The sequence below is a fragment of the Erithacus rubecula genome, assembly GCF_903797595.1.
Source record: "Erithacus rubecula genome assembly, chromosome: 4".
In the NCBI taxonomy this organism is placed as follows: domain Eukaryota; kingdom Metazoa; phylum Chordata; class Aves; order Passeriformes; family Muscicapidae; genus Erithacus; species Erithacus rubecula.
This window is the reverse complement of record NC_136686.1, coordinates 68,406,224-68,429,155: the sequence shown is the minus strand read 5'-3', so window position 1 is coordinate 68,429,155 and position 22,932 is coordinate 68,406,224. Positions and strand designations below refer to the sequence as shown.

General features: G+C 54.5%; 1 protein-coding gene across 1 annotated transcript in view; it reads right to left on the bottom strand.

Annotated features, from left to right (window-relative positions):
* Window positions 1-389: 389 nt before the first annotated feature.
* The window catches only part of LOC306801419 (golgin subfamily B member 1-like), a 56,915-nt gene continuing 34,372 nt past the window's right edge, over window positions 390-22,932 (bottom strand). The window contains 23 exon segments of the mRNA XM_079304487.1: window positions 390-609; window positions 612-665; window positions 1,400-1,444; window positions 2,171-2,239; window positions 2,242-2,476; window positions 2,906-3,013; window positions 3,585-3,691; window positions 3,915-3,984; window positions 5,901-5,956; window positions 8,150-8,260; window positions 9,139-9,222; window positions 9,225-9,248; window positions 11,021-11,075; window positions 11,536-11,618; window positions 11,621-11,637; window positions 11,639-11,643; window positions 13,606-13,735; window positions 14,131-14,204; window positions 16,734-16,817; window positions 18,909-18,962; window positions 19,467-19,632; window positions 22,131-22,264; window positions 22,619-22,724. Coding sequence (XP_079160613.1) covers window positions 530-609; window positions 612-665; window positions 1,400-1,444; window positions 2,171-2,239; window positions 2,242-2,476; window positions 2,906-3,013; window positions 3,585-3,691; window positions 3,915-3,984; window positions 5,901-5,956; window positions 8,150-8,260; window positions 9,139-9,222; window positions 9,225-9,248; window positions 11,021-11,075; window positions 11,536-11,618; window positions 11,621-11,637; window positions 11,639-11,643; window positions 13,606-13,735; window positions 14,131-14,204; window positions 16,734-16,817; window positions 18,909-18,962; window positions 19,467-19,632; window positions 22,131-22,264; window positions 22,619-22,724 — 1,951 coding nt within the window. The 3' untranslated portion in view covers window positions 390-529.

Here is a 22,932-nt window from a genome sequence, read left to right as displayed (position 1 = left end):
GTCCTTGGAGAATTGCACCCCGTGGACCAGTGACCCACACTGAGCAGCTTTGGGAGAACTGTGTGTCCATGGGAGGGACTCATTTTGCAGCAGTTTTGGGAGGACTCTTGCCCGTGAGAGTGGACCCAGAGAAGTCCACAGAGAACTGTCTCCCGTGGGAGGGACCCCCCATTCTCAGTGGCGAACTGACCAAAACCCCTATGCACTGTCTCCCTGTGCTGTTGGTGGAAAGGAGGGAGGGCTCTGGGGGGAAAAAAGCGTTTTAAGGATTTATTTCTCATTATCCTCCTCTGACTCTGTTAGTAATAAATTAACTTTGTACCTCTAAGTTGAGGCTGTTTTGCCCTTGGAGTGTTTTCTTCCAGTCCTCATCTCAGCTCACAGAGGCCCCATTAAATTTTTCTCTCCTCTGCCCAGCTGCGGCAGGGGAGGGTGAGTGAGTGGCTTTTGTGGGTGCCTGGCATCTGGTCAGTGTCAGACCATGACAGAGGCAGAAGCTGGGAAGGAAGCAGCTTGCAGGGGGCTCGTTTCACTGCAGAAGCTTCACATAATTGGCCGGGAAGAGGCCGACCCTGCCGCGGCACTGCCCCCGCCACCAGCCCGCATCACCATCTCAATGTGCGTGACGGTGTCCTCGGGATCAAAAGAAATCTCATCATCTCCATCTGCAAAAAGTGTCAAGAAAACACCGTCACAGTGCAAAGAGAGCCCCAGAGACAGCAGGTTCACATTCTTCCTCCCACCTTCCCCCAGGCAGGAGACCAGAACCAGTGCTCTGATAACCCCAAGAGTTTATCTCAGCCAACCCCATCCAACAACACGGAGAAAGCAGAGAAACAGCAAAACCTCACAGATGAAAGATGAAGTTTCTCTGTTCCTATCCTGCTTTGGGCCAGGACAAGGTTAATTTTTTTATAGTAGCTGGGAGGGGCCATGGCCAAGACACAGAGGTTATTCTGTACCACGTCATGTCATTGCCAGGGGTGGGGGAAAGAAACTCTCAATTCCAAGGAAGACAGGTTTCTTCTGGTTGAGAAAATGTGGTGGAGGGAGCCATCCAGTACTGTCTATTGCTGGCTGGTTTTCCGTGTGAATAATTTATTTTCTTGTACCTTTTGTATTGACACTCTCACTGTTACTGTTCACTTTCTTATTGTTGTTTCCAGCAAATTGTTCTTATCTCAACCTCTGATCTTTGCCTTTTTGTGCCTCCAGTTGAAGAAGTGATGCATGTCTGGGAGTGCTAAACTGAAGAATACCATTCCTGTACCATGACAATTCCTAAGCTCAGGTCTTATTCTGCTTCCCAGGAGGAAGAAATTTAAACCACCAATTTAAACCAGAATCTTTTGCCTGCAGCACAGCCATGCCTTCTCCCAAGCCCTGGGGACAGACCCACCTCCTTGGTAATCGTAGAGAGCCACTGCACAGATCCCGGGGCTCCCTGCAGGACACAGACAGACACACAGGACAGACAGACACACAGGACAGACAGGTGAGACAGAGGCTGCAGCAGCCACACAGCCCTGGGCAGTGCCACCCTCCAGCCCTGTCAGTGCCCCATCCAAACCCTGCCAGCGAGGAGAGGTGCACCACAGCCCAGAGCAAGCTGTGACTGCCCTTCCAGGAGACACTTGGGTCCTGATCTTTCCTGCCCCTCTCCAAGAAAAAGGCTGGGAATAACTCCAACCTCTTCAGTTGCCATCTCCAGCACCAGTCAAGCTGCCAAGGAGGCACTGAGAGCAGTGCTGGGCACAGGCTGCCTGCACGGCTCACACCTGGACACTCCAGACCAGCTCTCAGGAGCACCAGCCTGTGAGGAATGGGCTGAGCCAGAGGCACCCCGGGCCCCAGTGCAGCACTGGCAGCCAGGAAACTGCAGCAGGAGCTTTGGAGCACAACCAGCTTCTCCCAGGCCCCTGCAGCCCCCTGCCCACAGCCCAGCCCAGCCCAGCAGATTCTTGCTGTCCAGTCCAGCATCCCCTGTAGGGACCTGCACCTTAGAGCTGGGCAGGGCAGCAGCACTGAGCCAAGTCTCCATCATCAGAAGCTGCTATCCTGACCACAGCAGACCTGAGGATAAAAATCCCCTCTGCAGTTTGTCCCATCCATCCAGTGAGGTTAGTGGACAGCTACAAGCTTCCCAGGACATGGGCTCTTCCATCAGTACTCACCCAGGTGGCTCTGCCTGGCTCCTGAGGAAGGATCACCTCATAGTCTTCACCTCCATCTCCTCCAAGTCACAGGTGGCATCTGGCTTTCCCAGCGGGGCTGGCAGCTCCTCATAGTCAGCCCCTCCACTGGCAATGTCATAGTAGTCAGAGGGCTCTGGCAGCTCCTCATAGTCTCCACCAACATCCAGACTTGCACCGTAGGTGGGCTGACCCTGGCTGGAGACCTTGCCCAGCTCTGCATCCAGGTCTGCTGGCCTTGGTGGCAAAGTGGGTGCTACTTCTTCATCCTCCCTTTTGGGTTCCTGCCGTGGGTGGGAAAGTGGCAGGAAGGTCACTGCAAAGCCCCACAGGCAGCTCTTGCTGGGCTGCCAGCACCTGGCACAAGGCAGCCCCTTTCCTGCTGCCAGTGGAGCACAAATGGTCCCTTCAGGGAACAGCTAAGCCACCCGGCCCTGCTGAACCAGCAGCTGGCACTGCCCTGGAGACCCTCAGGACTCGTGTTTGAACTCTGCCCATGGCAGGGCCACTGACCCACTCCAGAGCTTGTCCCATGGGCTCAGGTGCTGTGCAGCCACGTCCCACCCCAGTGCTCTCCCTTTCCCTTCCAGAGCCTCTCACACCCTGTGCCTGTGCTCCACATCTTCTGCAGGGCTGCACATCAAGCACAGCCCCTCTCAGGTGCAATCCCCTCTGCCTGCTCCCCTCCCCAGCTCCCCAGGCTCCCTTGGCACCTGTTGAGGTGACACGGGCTGGTCCCCAGCAGTGCTCACGGGCACCCTTGCTGGCACGGCTGGAGGGGCTGCTCCAGTCTGCTCCTCCTCTCCCAGAGGGATTTCCTGCTGGACAAAAGCCATCAGACTGCTCAGACCCTTTGAACAATTCTGTCCACACTCCCAGCAGAACAATTCAGAGCACTTTCCTCCACCTACAAACCTGCTCTGGGCTGGGCACTCAGAGGCTGGTGACAAGTCAGGCAGCCCTGAGAAGGAGCATTGGAGGGGGACAGCTTCACTGCTAACACCCCTCTGTCCTCTGAGTGCAGGAGCAGCACCAGGTGGGGAGGCAGGGAAAGGGGCTGGCTGCCATCTCCAGTTTGCTGGGATGCATCCCACATAGAGACTGCTGGCATGGCACTGGGATGGCTGGGGAGCAGTAACCCCACTGTTTGCCAGGCACCAGAGGCAAAAAGAAGCTGAAGCTGGAGCATGTGCACCATGGTTGGGTGCAGTATGTCCTTATATGAGTGTTTGGTGTGCTCAAAAGGAAAGTTCAGTGCCAGCAGTGAAGCTCAGTGGCCGTTCCTGGCAGATGCAGGGAAGCAGTTTAGGCAGGAGGTTACCCCCAAGAGATCAGATAGAAGGACATGGAGTTTCAGGAGGCTGGGAGGGCAGGCAGGCAGCCCTGGCTCACCTGCTGCCGGCGCCTCGCCCGCTCCTGCTGCTGCTCCTGCCTCCTGCTCTGCTCCTCTGCCAGATGCTCAAACCGTGACCGCAGGCTGCTCGTGCCACTGCCAGCTCCTGTGAGGACACAGCTGATTGACCCAGCCCTACGCCCTCCTCCCACCACCCGAGCATCCAGGAGAGTCCAGAGCTCTGCCTCTTCCAGGGAAATTTGCAGCTCAGCCATCTCCTGCCCTGCAGCGCAGGGTCAGCCCCCATCCCACCCAGCACACAGCTGCCAGCTTGCTGCCACAGAGGGGCTGTGAGGCCCACAGCTTCCTTACCCAGGGCTGGTACTCACCTGCCTCCAGGGGTCTTGTTTTCTCATAGGAGGAGGTGGGAGCTGCCATCTCATCAAAGCCAGCAGCACTCTGCAAAAGAAAGTGAAGAATTGTTCAGTCTGTTGGGCAATGCCGGTGCTGGCTTTGGGCAGTGCGATGGCAAGCTTTGCTCCCAGGTGTGTTTGTCCTCACCTGCAGACCTGCCCTGGCTGGGGAGAGGCTGTTGGCTGCAGTCCCCGCTTCTGACCCTTCCCTGTCCTGGGCACGTGCCTGTGGCCCCCCCGCCCAAGGACACAGGTGTCCCTGCCCAGGAGGTGGCACAGAGAGCTGGGGAGGGGCTGTGGAGGCCAGGGAGAGCTGATCACAGGGCAGCAGGGCTGGGCACCCCCTGTGCCACGGCAAGGAGTGGGGGGATGCCTGGCAGGGTGCCTGGCCATCTGCCTCTTCCCAGGCCCAGCACAGCGTGATGTACCCCTGCACTCCCTGCTGGATGCACAGCTGCCCCCCTGCCTGCTGTGAGCTGCAGACCCCTCCTGTGTGAGCACCCAGGAGCTCTGGAGAGAGGCTGCACTGGGAACAGCCTCCGTGGGGAGCGTGCAGCAAAACCAGAGTGAGATGGAGAAGGCTTAAGGGTTTATCTGCTTGCATGAGAAAACTACTTAATGCAAAAGGAACCAGCAGGTAGGACCCACTTTCAGCCTGGCACTTTACACGAGGTGCTGCCTGCAGGTGTCACAATGGGCTGGTGGCAGCAGCTCTGCCCTCCCTGCAGAAAACACACCTGAGCAGGAAAACCAACCTGCAGGCTCAGAGCCAGCAGTCCACAGTCACAGCAGAGGCCTGGACAAGCTGTGTATATGTCAGCACTTGTGTTTTGTGTGAGCCTTAGTCTGATACCGAGTGTCCAGAACTTTACCAAAGGGGAGTTCAGGGGGTCTGTTATGCTCTGCTCTGTGGCCCTGAATTCAGCATTTCTCTACTCCTGGGAGCAGGCAATCTGAAACTTAGTTACTTGCCATTAGTTACTAACTAATTACCATTAGTTACTAATCCTTATTTTTTATCATGTTTGTTTATGCTTCAGTAATCTCAAAATGCACAAATTCAGGTTCACTTTGAGCCAAGCAAGAACTACTTATCTCCTCTCTGCATCCTGCTTCCCAAAGGACCCACAGCCATTTACCAAACCTCATCTGCTTTGTCATGTTGTTTTTGACCACATAGAGGACGTGCCTTGTGTCAGTGCCCCTCCGTCGGCTGCTGCTGGGTCACAGACAGCGCTGATCCCTTCTGAGGGCAGGCAGCACTCCCTGTCTGTGGCTGCCCAGCCTGCACAGGCAGCGTGGACAGGACCATGTGGGTTGTTTCAGTGTGCTTGTGTCCTGCCCTGCTTGTCAGTGCTGTGCCAGGCACAGCAGGGGAAGGAGCCTTCAGGGAAGGCACCTCACTGCTCCTCCAAACACCCCAAAGCCCCAGAATTTGCCCCTTTAGCCTGTCATGCAGATCAGCACCCACTGCAGGAAGCCCCTCTGCAGACCAAGCCCCGGGCAGCGCCAAGCACAGAATTGGTCCCAGTCAGTCCCTCTCAGTCCCAGATGTGACTGTGCACGAGGCTTTGCCTGGTGTCAGACCCAACAGAAAACCTGAACAACTCTTCTCATGCACAGCAGATTGATCTATGCCCATCCCATCCCTGCTGGACTTGCCAAGGTGTGCAGGAAAATTTAGCACCTGAACAGATGGTGAGGCACTCCTTGACAGGGGGAAAAAGCCTGCAGAGGGTACAAACAGCAGAGGAGTGGCAGAGTGTGCCATGAGCAATTCCCTTGTGCAATTAGTCTCCCAGGCTGCATCTCTCTGCACCCTCTGGTATTTTACCTCAGCCAGCTTCTTCTTGTCACAGCTGTGCACTGGGATCTCAGCTCCACTGGGGGGAATCTCTTCTCTTTCAGCTGGGCAAAAAAGCAGAGATTAGGAGGAAGCAATTGCAGGCTGCAGATTCTTACCTTATCCACTCTATCCTTCTGGACCCCATACCGGCCTCCAAACCCCTTGGCATAGTCTGTATGGAAAAAAACGTTATTTTATGTTATTTTTTATTTTGTGTGCCCCTCTGATTTCAGTATGCTGTGATCAGTGAATGAGTTTGCATGTGTATCTCTGGTTAATTCTGTATGTGATGAGATACAGATAAAGCTAAGTGCTCTGGACAGTAGCTTATAGGACTAGTCTCTCCTTTAATCTGAAGGCACAGGTGAGCAGGGCTGTAGCTGCCAACCCGAGCCAAGGCACCAGGGCGAGGCCAGGCACCCCACCTGAGTGGAGCTGGCCCTGTTCAGACGTGCTGTGCACGAGCCATTCCTGGGATCTGCTCTGCCTCACTCCTCTGGCTCACCCCTGCAATGGTTATTGAAAATATGTAAATACTGCAAATATTCAATATGTCAGGAGCACCCCTCACAGAGAAAGCCAGCAGAACTGTGCAGTCCTGAATGAGGATCTCACATTCCATGTCCCACAGTGATCCAAGCTCCTCATACTCTACCCTTGTGCTCTGGGGCTGCTGGGTCTCAGCTGCTCTGAACGTGCTGCACACATTCTGTGGTGCTGCACACACTCTGTTGGTGCTGCAACACCTCTGTGCTGCACACAACTCTGTTCGTGCTGCACACCCTCTGTTCGTGCTGCACAACCTCTGTTCGTGCTGCACACACTCTGTTTCGTTGCTGCACACACTCTGTTCGTGCTGCACACATTCTGCTCGTGCTGCACACATTCTGTTCGTGCTGCACACACTCTGTTCTGCACACACTCTGTTTGTGCTGCACACACTCTGTGCTGCACACACTCTGTTTGTGCTGCACACAATCTGTTCTGCACACACTCTGTGCTGCCACACTCTGTGCTGCACCACTCTGTTCGTGCTGCACACACTCTGTTCGTGCTGCACACATTCTGTTCGTGTTGCACACACTCTGTGCTGCACACATTCTGTGCTGCACATAATCTGTTCGTGCTGCACACACTCTGTTCGTGCTGCACGCACTCTGTGCTGCACACATTCTGTTTCGTGTTGCACTACACTCTGTGCTGCACACATTCTGTGCTGCACACAATCTGTTCGTGCTGCACACACTCTGTGCTGCACACACTCTGTTCGTGCTGCACACATCTGTTCTGCACACACCTCTGTTCGTGCTGCCACACTCTGTTCGTGCTGCACACACTCTGTGTCGTGCTGCACCACATTCTGCTCGTGCTGCACACCATTCTGTTCGTGCTGCACACACTCGTTCTGCACACACTCTGTTTGTGCTGCACACACTCTGTGCTGCACACACTCTGTTTGTGCTGCACACAATCTGTCTGCACACACTCTGTGCTGCACACACTCTGTGCTGCACACACTCTGTTCGTGCTGCACACACTCTGTTCGTGCTGCACACATTCTGTTCGTGTTTGCACACACTCTGTGCTGCACACATTCTGTGCTGCACATAATCTGTTCGTGCTGCACACAATCGGTTCGTGCTGCCGCACTCTGTGCTGCACACAATCTGTTTCGTGCTGCACACACTCTGTTTCGTGCTGCACACACTCTGTGCTGCACACACTCTGTTCGTGCTGCACAACATTCTGTCGTGTTGCACACACTCTGGCTGCACACACTCTGTGCTGCACACAATCTGTTCGTGCTGCACACACTCGTGCTGCACACACTCTGTTCGTGCTGCACACATTCTGTTCGGTTTGCCACACACTCTGTGCTGCACACATTCTGTGCTGCACACAATCTGTTCGTGCTGCACACACTCTGTGCTGCACACACTCTGTTCGTGCTGCACACAATCTGTTCTGCACACACTCTGTTCGTGCTGCACACACTCTGTTTGTGCTGCACACACTCTGTTCGGCACACACTCTGCTCGTGCTGCACACACTCTGTTTGTGCTGTACACACTCTGTGCTGCACACAATCTGTTCGTGCTGCACACACTCTGTTCGTGCTGCACACACTCTGTGCTGCACACACTCTGTTCGGCACACACTCTGTGCTGCACACACTCTGTTCGGCACACACTCTGTTCGTGCTGCACACATTCTGTCTGCACACATTCTGTTCGTGCTCGCACACACTCTGTTCGTGCGCACACACTGTTCTCAGCAGCTGGGTCCCTGCCGTGAGCCACGAGCTCCAGACACGGTCTGTGTGTGCTCCAGGGAGATGCTGCTGCCCCTGGCAGCACTGCCTGACCTGTTTGGGACGCGTGGGGTTGGACTTCTTCCTGATGGTCCCAGCCAAGGGCACTCTTGTCCTGACGATCCCTCTGGCCCCCAAACTTCCCACCAAAGCCCACAGAATAGTCTTCAGCCACAGGGATGCAGATCAGAGCATGGAAGAGAACACACGAGGAAGGAAAGGAGGTAAATAACAGCAGTGGTGAGGTCAGGCTGTTCTCACAGGTTTTCCATGCTCAGGACTTCAAGACAGACATGGAACAAGGTGAGATTTGCCCACTGGTGTTGCAGCAACAGCCCTCCCTCCTTCTCTGGGAAATGTCAGCTGCTATTAGCCCCCGCCTGACCTTCCCCTTCACCCTTCCTCTGGTGATACGCTGCCCAAGAGATCCTCTGCCCACAGAACTTCTGCTCTCTTCTTTTAGCCTGAGCTCTTTTCAGCAGCCATGCACTGTGCAATGGCTTCCTCACCCTGGCCCATTCCAGCTCTTGCACTGTTCTTGCAGCAATGCAAACACCCTGCACAGTGCCCCATAGTCCTGTGGGCACAGTCCCAGCTCCAGCCCTGACACTGCCTGCTCCCCTCCAGCTCCTCCAGCCCCTCCAGCATCCCTAGCCCCCACCAGCTCCCCCAGCTCCCCCAGACCCCCCAACTTCCCCCAGCCCCTCCAGCTCCCCCAGCCCTGCCCAGCTCCCCCAGCCCCCCCAGCCCCCCCAGCCCCCCCAGCTCTCCCAGCCCATTCCCAGCCCCCTCAACTCCCCAGCTCCCCCAGCCCCTCCAGCACCCCCAGCTCTCCCAGCCCCCCCAGCCCCCCCAGCTTCCCCAGCCCATTCCCAGCTCCCCCAGCCCTCCAGCACCCCCAGCCCCCCCAGCTCCCCCAGCCCCCCAAGCTCCCCCAGCCCCTCCAGCACCCCCAGCTCCCCCAGCCCCCCCAGCCCCCCCAGCTCCCTCAGTTCCCCCCACCTCAGCCAGCTTGCCCAGCTCACCTAGCGGCTGTGGCTCACCTTTCTGAGAGTCATGCTTCTCTGCCTGGCTTTTGTAGTCAAATCCCACAGCTGCTTTGGTCCACCTTGTCCCTTCCACCCCTAACGGCCACCAAAGCCCTTGGAGTAATCTGAGGGGGTGGATGGAGTCAGACACTGCCCAGCACAGGGCGGTGAGGAGGGGACAGGGAGCAAGCACTGGGAAGGCCCCCCAGAGAAGGGACAGCAGCAGAGATTATGGAAAACACCAGGGGAAGTGGGGGGTTGGAGGGGGCAGAATGGATGGCAGGGAGCACACGATGAGAGCCCACGGGAATGGGGGCACCAGGAGACACAGGCAGCAGGAAAGGGAGAGGACAGACGTGCCAAGGGCAGGGGCATCTCTGTCACCCATGAAGGCAATCCAAGCAGGACTCGGGCACTGCCAGCCCAACCCCTCAGCCACCCCAGAGCAGATTCCTGCCCACGGGCTCCCCAGCCTCGGGAAGGGCTGTGAGCGAAACACCGAGCCCTGGGGGCACAGGAATGACCAAAGGGCTTGTGTGTGCTACAGTGGAATCTCAGCTGCCACAAGGACCCTCCTGGCCTGGGGACTGCAGCTGACCCCCCCTTTCTGCTCCCTGGTGCGAGAGCACAGCAGCTGCCTCGTGCCTCTCCTTTTTCCATCTCCAAAACGCGACCCATTAATGGCCACAACCATGTTCAGCTCTTTTCTAAGGACCACTTGGTTATTACTGGCTGATTCCTGAGACATGTCAGCCTCCATCCTGGCTGTGCAGACTCCTTTCAGACACCTGTCTGATCAGTCTCTAAATCCGCCCTTCAGGAGTAAATCAGTCACCTCTCCCTGTTCCCTGATGCTGTTCTCACAGGCCTGCATTTCACGGGACTGAGTTGAGGCTTCTCTGACAGCTTCAGCTGTACCAATCCATGGAGGCTATGATCTAGAGAATATTGTGTAAGAACATTTTGTATTCCAGAACACATCTGTGTTTCATAAAAGCTCATCCACTTAATCTGTGAGTCCTAAAATTCTTAAACTTATTGTGACTAAACGTTTATCTACCTAAGGTGCTGCTTTGAAATGGATTTTTTAAGAGACTTGTTTTCAGTAAACACAGATTTTATGACCATTATCTTGCTGTTGAAGCTTCCAGTATGGGCACATTTTTGTGAAAAGCAATCCAAACACTCTATTTCTGACATTTCTATTTCCTGAGCAATTTCTGTGGTTTCACACAGCCTGATGAATTCCTGTGTCTACAAGAATATGTTAATGGAGCACAACTGCATGTCATTCATTATTTTAAGATCAACCCAAAGAATGCCTCTTTTTTTATAGTTTCCTTTTAAATGAACCTGTTCATTCTTGGTAATGTAGTACTCCTCACATTTACCTGAAACAGCAATAGAACATGCCCTCTCATCTTCTCTTGGGTGCAGTATATTTAAAATACCCTTAGTTTCAATTCTTGCACCGTTGTTGAATTATCTGCAGAATTCTGCAGAAGGGTTTTTTTGTAGTGTTTTGCTTTCCTATCCATTGCTGTGCCTTTTCCTTACAGGGCTGCTTTTCCAGCAACCCCTTCTCAAGTGCCCAGTGCTCAGGCTTCCTCTGGAGCAGTTCCACGAAGGGCTTTGAGAGGAGAGGGAGCAGCAGGGATCCATGGCAGGGGGGGTCTCCTCTGCTCAGCCAGGATGGTTTTCCCACCAAGCAAAGCACAGGGAAGAGCAGGACTGCAGAATGAGGATGTGACAGGACAGAAGCAAGTGGGGCCACAAGGGTGATGGGCTGGGAAAGGGAATCTGAAAGAAGAGACAGGGACTGTGCCACAGTGCCACAGCCAGCAGCACTGGGGCAGAGGAGAAGCTGGGCAGAGGGTCAAGGGGCACACGGACTTGCCTTTCTGGGAGGAGTGTTTCTCCACCTCACCCTTGTATTCAAAGCCCAGTGCTGACTGGAACAAGAAGGGAAGGACTGTCAGTGACCCCGAGGGCCAAGATGGGTCTCAGCCTCTGTCCCCTGGCACCAGCTGCCCCTGGTTCCTGGCTTGTGCTGCAGCGTGCAGGGGCAAACACCACAGCCCCTGCACAAGCAGTGCTGTGCCTGGGCAGGACAGGCCCAGCACAGCAAGGCACTCCAGTTACCCTCACCATGCGCAGGTGAACAGGTGAACAGGTGAACAGGTGAACAGGTGAGCTGTGCCCCCTCACTGTGTCACAGGTGAGCTGTGCTCCCGTCACTGTGTCACAGGTGAGCTGAGCCCCCCTCATTTTGTCTCAGGTGGGCTGTGCTCCCCTCACACCCTGCACGCCCCAGCTTTGGACACTGGGCCAGGCTGGCGTGCAGCAGTGCCCAGGTGAGCTCAGGGCAGCCCAGGCCACAGGAATGCATTTCAGCTGCCCTGTCCAACACACCTTGTCAGCTCGGTCCTGCTGGACTCCAAACCTGCCGCCGAAGCCCCGGGCAGCATCTGTCTGGGAGGAGTGCTTCTCCACATAGCCACGTACTCGTGTCCCCGCACACTAAGGAGAGCAGAGTGACACAGTGCCCGTGTGTGCGGCAGGGCCACCACAGCTGCCCCAGGCACTGCTGGGGCCACACCCTGAGCCAGCTGTGCCCTGGGGGCCATGGTCTGAGCCAGCTGTGCTGCTGGGGCCACGCCCTGAGCCAGCTGTGCCCTGGGGCCATGGTCTGAGCCAGCTGTGCTGCTGGGGCCACGCCCTGAGCCAGCTGTGCCCTGGGGCCACGCCCTGAGCCAGCTGTGCTGCTGGGGCCATGCTCTGAGCCAGCTGCGCCCTGGGGCCACGCCCTGAGCCAGCTGTGCCCTGGGGCCACGCCCTGAGCCAGCTGTGCTGCGGGGGCCATGCTCTGAGCCGGCTGTGCCCTGGGGCCACGCCCTGAGCCAGCTGTGCTGCGGGGGCCATGCTCTGAGCCAGCTGTGCCCTGGGGCCACGCCCTGAGCCAGCTGTGCTGGCGGGGGGGGCCCATGCTCTGAGCCAGCTGTGCCCTGGGGCCACGCCCTGAGCCAGCTGTGCTGCGGGGGGGGCCATGCTCTGAGCCAGCTGTGCCCTGGGGCCACAACCCTGAGCCAGCCTGTGCCCTGGGCATGGTCTGAGCCAGCTGTGCTGCTGGGGCCACGCCCTGAGCCAGCTGTGCTGCGGGGCCACGCCCTGAGCCAGCTGTGCCCTGGGGCCACGCCCTGAGCCAGCTGTGCTGCTGGGTGCCATGCTCTGAGCCAGCTGCGCCCTGGGGCCACGCCCTGAGCCAGCTGTGCTGCGGGGGCCATGCTCTGAGCCAGCTGCGCCCTGGGGCCACGCCCTGAGCCAGGCTGTGCCCTGGGGCCACGCCCTGAGCCAGCTGTGCTGCGGGGGCCATGCTCTGAGCCAGCTATGCCCTGGGGCCACGCCCTGAGCCAGCTGTGCTGCTGGGGCCATGCTCTCCACGTGGATTTGACAGCTGTGCTCTGCTCCGAGCCCCGGGAGGAGCCCCAGGGGCTGCCGTCTCACAAACCCCCCTGCCAGCTCATCAAGCACAGCGTGGGACTCCCAACACCAGCTGCTCTCAAGTGCTGCTGGAGTTGCATGGTGGATCATCACAGCGGGGCCAAGATAAAAGTGCAGGTAGGCACACACAGCTGAGAACTCCAGGCACCCACTCCCTGCTCCTGTACCTGACAGTGAGGGCCAGCAAACCTGGCCAGAAACCTGGCTCTCCCTGCTGGAGGTGCGGTGGCCAGGAACCACAGACACTCCATGCCAAAATGGAACAGCTGTGCTCAGACTCTGCTGGACCACAGCGAGGGTGTTTTTGTTGAGCAACATCTGGCCTTTGTCTGGTTTAACCAGGATGCTGCAAGTGTTCAGCTTCTGCTCCTTCTCCTGAGGAGCATGTGCAGTTCCTGACTGCAACAGCTCTGACAGGGAGAGCAGGGAATTTCTGAGTTCAGTGTTTCTCACCTTGCCATCCTGGTATTGTTCAATCCCACAGTGACCACACCTATGGAACTCTACTGCAATCTAATCATCTCACTTCTGACAAAGAAGCATTAATGTGGAAAGGCGCAGGAAGAAGCATGATAATGATTGTCACTAAACACAGACCAGATCTGATGTCTAGGGCTTTATCTTGGGAGATATGAGGTCTGTAATGCAGAACATGAGGAGCGAGTTACTATATATTAGTTCTCCAAGCAGCAATAAGGAGGCACCAGATTTAACTGTTATGCAGCAGGCTTGAACAGCCACACAAAGTCCCTCACGGCTAAAGGGAACATTGCAAAGAAGTTGTAGAGACGAATTATACTGAAATGAGTTCACAGATCCTAGAGACAGATTTTGGGCTAGTTGGACATGTGTGAATCTGTGCAGCCATGCAAAATCTCCATTCTCTCCCTTCAGGGTCATGCCAGAAAACAGGGATGCCCCTTTCTTTTAGAGAAAAGCACTTTTCCACTGAGGCTCAAGGAAGCCTTCCATAGCTGTTACCTTATCCATTCGGTCTTGCTCTGTTCCAAATTTGCCCCCATAGCCATAGGATGCCTTGGGGCCAGTCTCCAGCTCCTTCTTCTTGATGACCTCATGCTCCTCCGATACCTTGTTCCTCAGCTGATGGATGCTGGGGACAGAGACAGGGTGGCTCAGTGTGGGATTTTGCAGAGCAGTGCAGCTCTGGAGCATCCCTGTGCAGGTCCCCCGCGCCCCCCGGTCCCGATCCCAGTCTCTGTCCCAGTCCCAGTCCTAGTGCTAGTCCTGGTCCCGGTCCCGGTCCCAGTCCTGGTCCAAGTGCCAGTGCCAGTGCCAGTGCCGGTTCCAGTCCCAGTCCCGATCCTGATCCCGATCCCGATCCCGGTCCCGATCCCCGTCGCGGTCCCGATCCCGACCCCGATCCCGATCCCGATCCCGATCCCCGTCGCGGTCCCCATCCCGATCCCCGTCGCGGTCCCGATCCCGGTCCCGATCCCGATCCCGATCCCGATCCCGGTTCCGGTCCGTCCCGCCGCACTCACTCACTCGATGTGCCCGGCGTGGCCCGAGCCCTCGATGGTTTTGGCTCCCCAGCGCTGCTCCCGCTCGGAGATGTCGTTCTGTGGGACAAACCGCGGCCGTCAGCCACGCACCGGGCGCGGCCCGGGGGTCCCGGCACCCCCTCCCCACCGGGCGGGGCACTTTGAATGCTTCCACAAACAGAAGAAACTTGGTAAGCAAAAAATGGACTGGGTAGAGTTTTCCTAAAACATTAATAACTTGAAACTATGAGAAGGAATTTGATTTTCTGCCCCAAACTAGAATTCTTACTGAAAATAAGTGACAAGACTGAACCTCGAAAACACAGGACTTGTCCAGGAGAGGCGTATTAGGAAAGTAGGAGAGAACCAAATGGAAGATGAAAATCATGACCCTGTATGAGCGCAGAGGGGGCCCCCGGCCGAACCCTTCTGCTCTCACCAGCTCACTCAGAGTCAGACCAGACAGAAAACGAGAGTGCAAGAGGCACAGAGCTGTGCCTGCATAAGATGACTGCAAACAGAGTAGGATTTTTCATCTGGAAAAAAGATAAATGAGGGAATTCCCGGATCCTGTAGTTACAAACAGTGCGGGACAAAGAAAAGGTGTTTCCTATGTCTTGTAACATTTGTTGTGGAGAGGACAAGGGAAGTTACCAGAGGGCAGGTTTAAGAACCCGCATATTCTGTACTCCTTAAGTGCCAGTGTTTGTGGTCAGCTCTGCAGTGATGCAGGAAGTTCTGGACTAAACCTGGAGATGTGTCAGAGGGTGACCTGACTGTACCTGTGAGAGCTGATGGCACGGGTCGATCCTGCCCTGCCAGCACTGCTGCAGCCATGTGGAGCCCTGAGCCCCAATCCTGAGCCCTGAGCCCCAATCCCTGAGCCCCAATCCCCAATCCCTGAGCCCCAATCCCCAATCCCTGAGCCCTGAGCCCCAATCCCTGAGCCTCAATCCCCAATCCCTGAGCCCCAATCCCCAATCCCTGAGCCCTGAGCCCCAATCCCTGAGCCCCAATCCTGAGCCCTGAGCACCAATCCCAAAGCCCCATCCCTGAGCCAAATCCCTGAGCCCCAATTCCCAATCCCTGAGCCCCAATCCCCAATCCCTGAGCCCCAATCCCCAATCCCTGAGCCCCAATCCTGAGCCCCAATCCTGAGCCCCAATCTCTGATCCTTGAGCCCCAATCCCAATCCCTGAACCCCAATCCCTGAGCCCCAATCCCCAATCCCCAATCCCTGAGCCCTGAGCCCCAATCCCTGAGCCCCAATCCTTGAGCCCCAATCCCTGAGCCCCAATCCCTGAGCCCTGAGCCCCAATCTTGAGCCCTGAGCCCCAATCCTTGGGCCCCAATCCCTAAGCCCCAATCCCTGAGCCCAGACCCCCAATCCTGAGCCCTGAGCCCCAATCCCTGAGCCCTGTTCCCTGAGCCCCAATCCCTGAGCCCCAATCCTGAGCCCCAAACCCTGAGCCTTGAGCCCAAATCCCTGAGCCCTGAACCCCAATCTCTGAGCCCTGAGCCCCAAACCCCAATCCCTGTGTCCCAATCCCAATCCCCAATCCCTGAGCCCTGAGTCCTGAGCCCCAATCCCTGAGCCCCAATCCCTGAACCCCAATCCCTGAGCCCTGAGCCCTGAGCCCCAATCCTGAGTCCTGATCCCCAATCCCTAGTGATGTCCTGAGCCCAATCCCCAATCCCTGAGCCCCAATCCCCAATCCCCAATCCCTGAGCCCTGAGGCCTGAGCCCCAAGTCCCTGAGCCCCAATCCCTGACCCCAATCCCTGAGCCCTGAGTCCTGAGCCCCAATCCTGGGTCCTGAGCCCCAATCCTGAGTCCTGAGCCCCAATCCCTGAGCCCCAATCCTGAGTCCTGAGCCCCAATCCCTGAGCCCTGAGCCCCAATCCTTGAGCCCTGAGCCCCAATCCCTGAGCCCCAATCCTGAGCCCGAATCCCTGAGCCTTGAGCCCCAATCCCCAATCCCCAATCCCTGAGCCCCATCCCCAATCCCCAATCCCTGAGCCCTGAGTCCTGAGCCCCAATCCCTGAGTCCTGAGCTCCAATCCCTGAGCCCCAATCCCTGAGCCCTGAGCCCAGAGCCCCAATCCTGAGCCCTAAGCCCCAATCCTGAGCCCTAAGCCCCAATCCTTGAGCCCTGAGCCCCAATCCCTGAGCCCCAATCCTGAGCCCGAATCCCTGAGCCTTGAGCCCCAATCCCCAATCCCCAATCCCTGAGCCCCAATCCCCAATCCCCAATCCCTGAGCCCCAATCCCCAATCCCCAATCCCTGAGCCCTGAGTCCTGAGCCCCAATTCCCTGAGCCCTGAGCCCCAATCCTGAGTCCTGAGCCCCATTCCCTGAGCCCCAATCCATTAACCCAAATCCCTGAGCCCCAATCCCTGAGCCCCAATCCCTGAACCCCAATCCCTGAGTCCTGAGCCCTGAGCCCCAACCCTGAGTCCTGAGCCCCAATCCCTGAGCCCAAATCGCTGAGCTCCAATCCCTGAGCCCTGAGCCCCAATCCTTAGCCCTGAGCCCCAATCTGAGCAAGTGCCCAGGGCCAGAGCTCTTCACAGCCCTGGTGTCATGGTTGTCACACCAGACACTCACCACAAAATCAGGGTCCGTGTCCCAGTCGTCTCCCTGAGGCTCCACTTTGACTGACACGTTGTGTCCCACGACTGCTTTCCACATCTGCATAAGGGCACTGTGTCACCACATGTGGCCACAGCTGGCTCACACTCAGCCACAGCAGAGCTTGGGCTGGAAAGGGCCCTTGCAGGTTGCCTGTCCTCACACATCTGTCCCAGATACAGCACGGGGCATCCCAAAATAGCTGCTCCTGAGCCCCAGCACATCTCACAGCAGAACACACGGAGTGTGGGTGCCAACCACAGCCTTTATGCATCCTGGCTCTGCAGTAGGAGCACACACTTTATAAAGTAAATGAATGCTGGCATCCAAATACCAAATTCTGCTTTTCCAACACATATTAATTTTCTGTGCTGTGGGGGGCTGTGCCTGTGTTTAGCCCCCCATTAGCACACACCACTGTGCCATGCTCCAGCACCATGACACTGTGCTGCTTCAGGGAGACTCCTCAAGCCTCTAGTTTGCTTTTCAACCTTTGAATCCCTGCCCAGCAGCCTAGAGAAGTGTCAGAGCAGGGCTGGGCAGTGGCGTGACAGAGCTGCTGGCGTGGTGCTTGTGCCTGTCACATGGAGAAAATGGGAAACGGAGCCAAGAGCACTGGGTTTGTGGGGCTGAGCTGGCTGAGGAGCTGCTCCTGCAGGCTGGAGGAAGTGAGGGACCCAGCAAGAGGAAGCTAAAAGTAATGTGAAATCTAAAACCCCTGCTTTTCATTTTCAAGGTGACCATGAAAGAAACATGATGAAAAAGCCCCCCTCCCCAAACAACTGCTTTTACAAAATGAGGGAAAAGATGAGTTGGCTGCCCCTGCACCCCAGAGCAATCACCCTCATTAGAGCCCCATCCCTTCACACCCAGCCCTTTATTGCCTGCAGTAAATTTAGCCAGCTCTCTGTGTCTCCCAAAGCAGCTTTTTCATGGGGTACAGAGAAAGATGGAAGAGAATGTGCAGGAAAGACTGACCTGAGCCCTGTTCTCCATCACAGCAAACTGTGGCCAAGCCAGCAGGCAGGAAGAGCCCCTGTGTGCTGGATCCTCAGCTAGCAGCAGCTTTTTTTTGCTGCTCAGCTCCTCTAACCCCCCACTCCCACAGCTCTAGAGAAGCCTCAGACAGCCCTGAGCACTTGGGGCAGTTGCCCTCTGTGAAAGCAAAATGTTTATGCTGAGTAATTTAGTAATTCTCTGTTTATGCTCGATAATTAACTACCCCATATCAAAAGCTGCTCAAGGGAATAACCTTGGGTTTAGTGCAGTGCACTGCTCAGTTTCAAGCTGTCTTTTCCAGAGAACCAGCACTGTAAGACCAGGGAGCCAAGAGAACAGAAACCAAATGCACAGCAGAGATGATCCTTTCATTTGTTAAACAGAGGCCAGGGAGTCAGCTAATGCTGACATGCAGTGAAGATCTGGTTTTAGGCCTTCTCCAGGTGCCTCAGGACCACAGCCAGTCTGTGACATTCCCCATTGATGGCAAGCTGGTGCCAAACTGAATACAGCTAATTGCAATTAGAAGCAGAAAGGCTCATGTGGACAGCACAGCCCCATCTAACACAGCCTTTCTTCTCCTTTTCCCCTCCCTCATTTATTAGCATCTCTCATTCTAAGGATTTTTAAAGTTCATAGTTCATTTTTGTAAAGCATAAACCAGCAGTAATAACCAGCTAGCACCTGGTTATTACCAGCAGGGCAGCTGATTTGAGCTCAAATAAGATGGTCTAAGACTTTATGTGGTGCTGTAAACGTTTCCTGACCAGCCATTCTCCAAAGCCACCTGCCATGCACTGTGGGAGCCATGGCAAACCACAGGCTGTGATTGCATCACAAGGCTCTGGACACTCAGTATGAGAAATACCAGCCAGGGTACCATCTCAACCCTTTTTTGTCTCATTTTTCCCTGGGAAAGCATCCACTACAGCACAAACATAGGGCTACCACACATCACAGTTGTGCTGGTAGGTTTGGAAATGTGGCTCTTTAGAGCCTCAGACAAGAACCACCAGGATGACAGGACAACAGCCTGAGCCTGTCCACTTAAACATGCTTGGTCAGGAAGGGGCTTTCTTTGCCCACCAGCACTAAGCTTTTTTGTAGTCATTTCTCACTTTTCGCTCCCAAAACCCTCTCAAGTTTTCTTACCTTTAAAGGCTCACCAGTTCCTGCTGAGAAACTTGCTGCTTTTTGCTCAGGCACCTGCTGCCAGCGAGAGCTTTGGGGCTGTGTCTGCTCCAGTTCCTGTTTTAACTGCAGCTCTTTTCACTTCCTGCGTCCCAGCCCCTCTCTGCCCAGGGATGGTCCCAGAGCTGCCCCAGTGCTGCAGTTCCCCTGCAGGCTGCCCTGCCCAGACACCAGCACAGACCCACACACCCATCAGCTCTCTGCACACCTTGTGTTTTAAAGAAGACTCTCACATGGGCATAAAAAACTGAGTTCTGGTGGAGGCAAATTCTGGAGCCAGGTCTTGAGCATACCTTTTACTGTCAATATCTCTCCCCATTACTTGAGGATTGAAAAGAACACTAACTGTGCTCCTGAACTTTTTCCTGTCCTGCCCAGGGCCTGAAAACTTCTTTGATGAAACTTGGACTTCTTGTTGCAACATTACCTGTACCCACATGACAGAACAATGGTCTGGTGACATCCATCCCAGTCTCAGGCTCCTGGGAGGCAGCAAACACTTCTGGAAGAGCCTGGCACCTGGGTGCTTTCACTGTGCTCAGCTGTGGCTGCAGCCTGCTGCTGTTTCTCCTCAGCACTGGCCTTAAAGCAGCTTTGTGAGGAGTGGGCTGATCTGCCCTCGTGCTCTGGCTTCTTGCACCCCACCATGTGCTCTGTCTGCCATTCCCAGATGCTCACACCTGTCCTGCAAGGGGAGCTGAGAGCATCAGGAGGGCTCCCCTTGGAGCTCCATGCAGTAGCTTGCATCTCCTCCCCACCCCTGCTGTGCCTTCCCCCTGGCACAGACAGACCCTGCCCCAGCCCAGGGCTGCTGCTGAACTGGCACCAGGGTTCCAGGATGACAGAGCACAGCTGACCTCCTTCTCAGGCTCCCTTGAAAACACATCAAAAATCAAGGCAGGATAGGTCCATTAGAGAAGAAACAAAATGTTGAAATGTTTGAGACAGGAAACATCAGCTAAGAGGCCCCATCTTCCCCCAGGTCAAACCACAAAGCTGTGGTACTTCACAGAGCAAGAGTTCCTGTTGAGGTTTTATTCTTATATTTAATCTAAGCTGTAACAGTTCCACCTGCAGGTATAAAACATTTAAATGTATCTGAGGCATCAGAATCGTGTCTTTCTTCAGTTCAGGGGAAAAAAAAAAAGTATGTACTTTAAGGAAACATATTTTGCTTATAATCCTTGCTCCTGTTAAACACAGTGGAAACATTATCTACAGCCTTACAACACCCCAGTGCTGGCTCTTCTTCCAGCAGTGGTGGGGACCTGCACTAGTGACTATGAACAAGGGTATTTGGTTTTGGCTACAGAAACTTGGGACAGTTTAACTGTCCATCTGAATTATCAGCATGTTCCAGCTCACTGTTGCCAACTTCTGTATATGTCCTGGGGTTGCAAAACTCTAACCGGGTGCAGTGTTCAGGAAAATGCGGAAAAGCAAACCCAAGCAGAGATTGTCTTACGGGAATGTTTTCACAATGCATGCAGGGTTGGAAGGGACCTTAAAATCATTAGTTCCACACATCCCTGCCATGAGACACTGCCTATTCAAGTGCTATTTCCTTATTTTGTCAGCTGAAAAAGGCTGAGCAAGAGGTGAGATAGAGAAAAAAGGTCATCACCTAGGCATTCACACTGTATAAAGAAACATCACACAAGGCAGCTCACACAGAAACCTGCAGTCCTACACAAGGTGTGGTGATGCAGCAGCACTGCACCTCCCCTGGGACAGTTACATGACAACATTACACAAATTCCATCTGAAAATAAACTTTATTATACATACAGGAGCCCATACCCTGGGAAGCTATAGACAAACCATTTGGTCACTGCATTTGACATAGAGGAAGTTCACACTGATAACCATGGACAGTGCACAAGAGGATACATAGTGCCAGTGCTCTGGACCTGCCAGAGATCCAGCTGGTTCAGCTACCAGTGAAATCAATCCATCCTCAAGCAGGCTTCCTGCACTGGCTAGAGCAGCTTAATTTACCAGCAATATCAAAAGAGCTACCTCTTTCCCATGGGAAAAATGTGACTGTTAATGCTCTAGTGAGAAGCAGATAGAATTCTCCTGGCCAGCACTCTGAATGAAATGACCACTCAGGATCTGACAGCAACTGGAACCTCCTTTGCATTTGACATTTTCCTTTTGGAAGAGGGCAGTCTCAAAGTCAGGAGGCTTTTAGAAAACATATGGAAATACACATATTTCCATGTATCTTAAAAGATCCAATCCATTTGCATAAATTGATTTGGGTCCAAACATGCTCCAACACCAGCACCAGCTTTCTACAGCAGAGATAGCATGTTTCAGAACTGTGCTGCTTCCTCAGCACAGGGGAGAGAGTTTATTTCTGGACTTTCTGCCTTTGCTTTAGGCCCACACAGCACATTATGGATCCCTTCAACACAGCCTGAGCAGGTTTGGTCTCGTGACAAGGCTGCTCTAATTTCTAGAGGTAAGGCAGCACCTTCCATCATGAGAGGTGCACAGATGCTATAAACAGGAGGGCTTTTAACTTTAGAGCTAAAAAGTTTCATGTTCCCTATTCCTTTTAAATAACTAAATTACAGGCATTATTTTACAGGCTTGTCAGGGCAGACATATGATTGATTCTAAATGGAATGCGCATCAAGGCCAGATATACTAATTTTGCCCCTCTTCAACAGGAGATGCAACTGAGCAGGAAATGTGATTTTAAGATTCACATTTCTTAAAGTGCCCGTAACTTCCTTAGGATATGCATTTCAGACAGCTCTGAGCCATGGAGCAAATCTAAGGGGTGAAAGAAGGGGAAGACAATTCTTTTACAGCCAGCTAGGGTGCTCCCCCAACCCCACTCATGGATTCAGCCTCAGAGAGAGAAGACTGCAGTTTTAGCAGTGCAGAAGTACTGCAGCTACTCAAGAGTGTTTTTGTTATTCCTACTGCAGCACAGTATCTATGAGTGGTACTACTTCCAGGTACAGGAACAGATGCTGTCTTTGAGGCCTGCAGCACAACCCTGGCTCAGAAAATGAACCACTGATGTAGAAACACTGAGGGAAGGGCAGATCTCCCAGGAGCAGCTGCCCAGCCCCAGCACTGACTCTGGGAGCAGCTGCTGGGATAAGTGCTGCCCTCCTGCGAGGCCTTGGCACAGGGCTGACTCCAGGAAAGGCTGACACTGCTGTTCACAGGTGGCCTGTGAAGCACAGGAAGAGCAGGACGTGGACAGCAAACAGATAGGTGGCTGCCAGCAGAGGCAAGTGGGTCCTGGAGCGGAAGAGGGAGCGCAGCAGCCGCCGCAGCCCCGGAGCACCGCGAGCCTGGAACAGAAGGGAGAGCAGTCACTGCCAGGAATGTCCCCAGCTGCCTTAGCCACTCTCCAGACCATGGAGGTAAGTCTGTTTAAGCCAATGAGCTTAACCCTTCCCCAAATCATTCCGTTGTCAGATCCTAACACTAGGGCAATCCTCATTAAATACTCCCTTTCCTGTTCTCTGTAGGTTGTCCATGAACCAGCCCCCCAATTTTGTTCCAGCATGACAAGAGCAGAGAAAAACTACACAATCCCAAGTGGTTTATGTGTGTCTACAGAGGAATTTAACTGCTGTAGGTTTACAGTTTCTCAAATCAGCTGGGGATCACATAGTCGAGAGCTGTGAATGTTAAATTCTTACTCTGCTGGAATTATTATCCGTGGAGTCGATCAGCAAGGACTGCTCGTGACCTGGAGTCATATCAATGCTGGCACTTAAGGAAGATGCCCACTCACTTGACTGCAACCTGCCACAACAAACATGAAATTAAATTCAACTTCTTATTATGAGGGACTAAATCAACACTGTAATCAAGCTTAGGAAAGAAATACCTTCCATTTGTACAGGTGTCATGCCTCCTGAACTCACATTGAGCAAAACAGAGTGACCCAACTACCAGGAGTTCTTCCTTTCAAGTGAAATTTTACAGCATGACTTGAAAGAAGCCAGGGCAG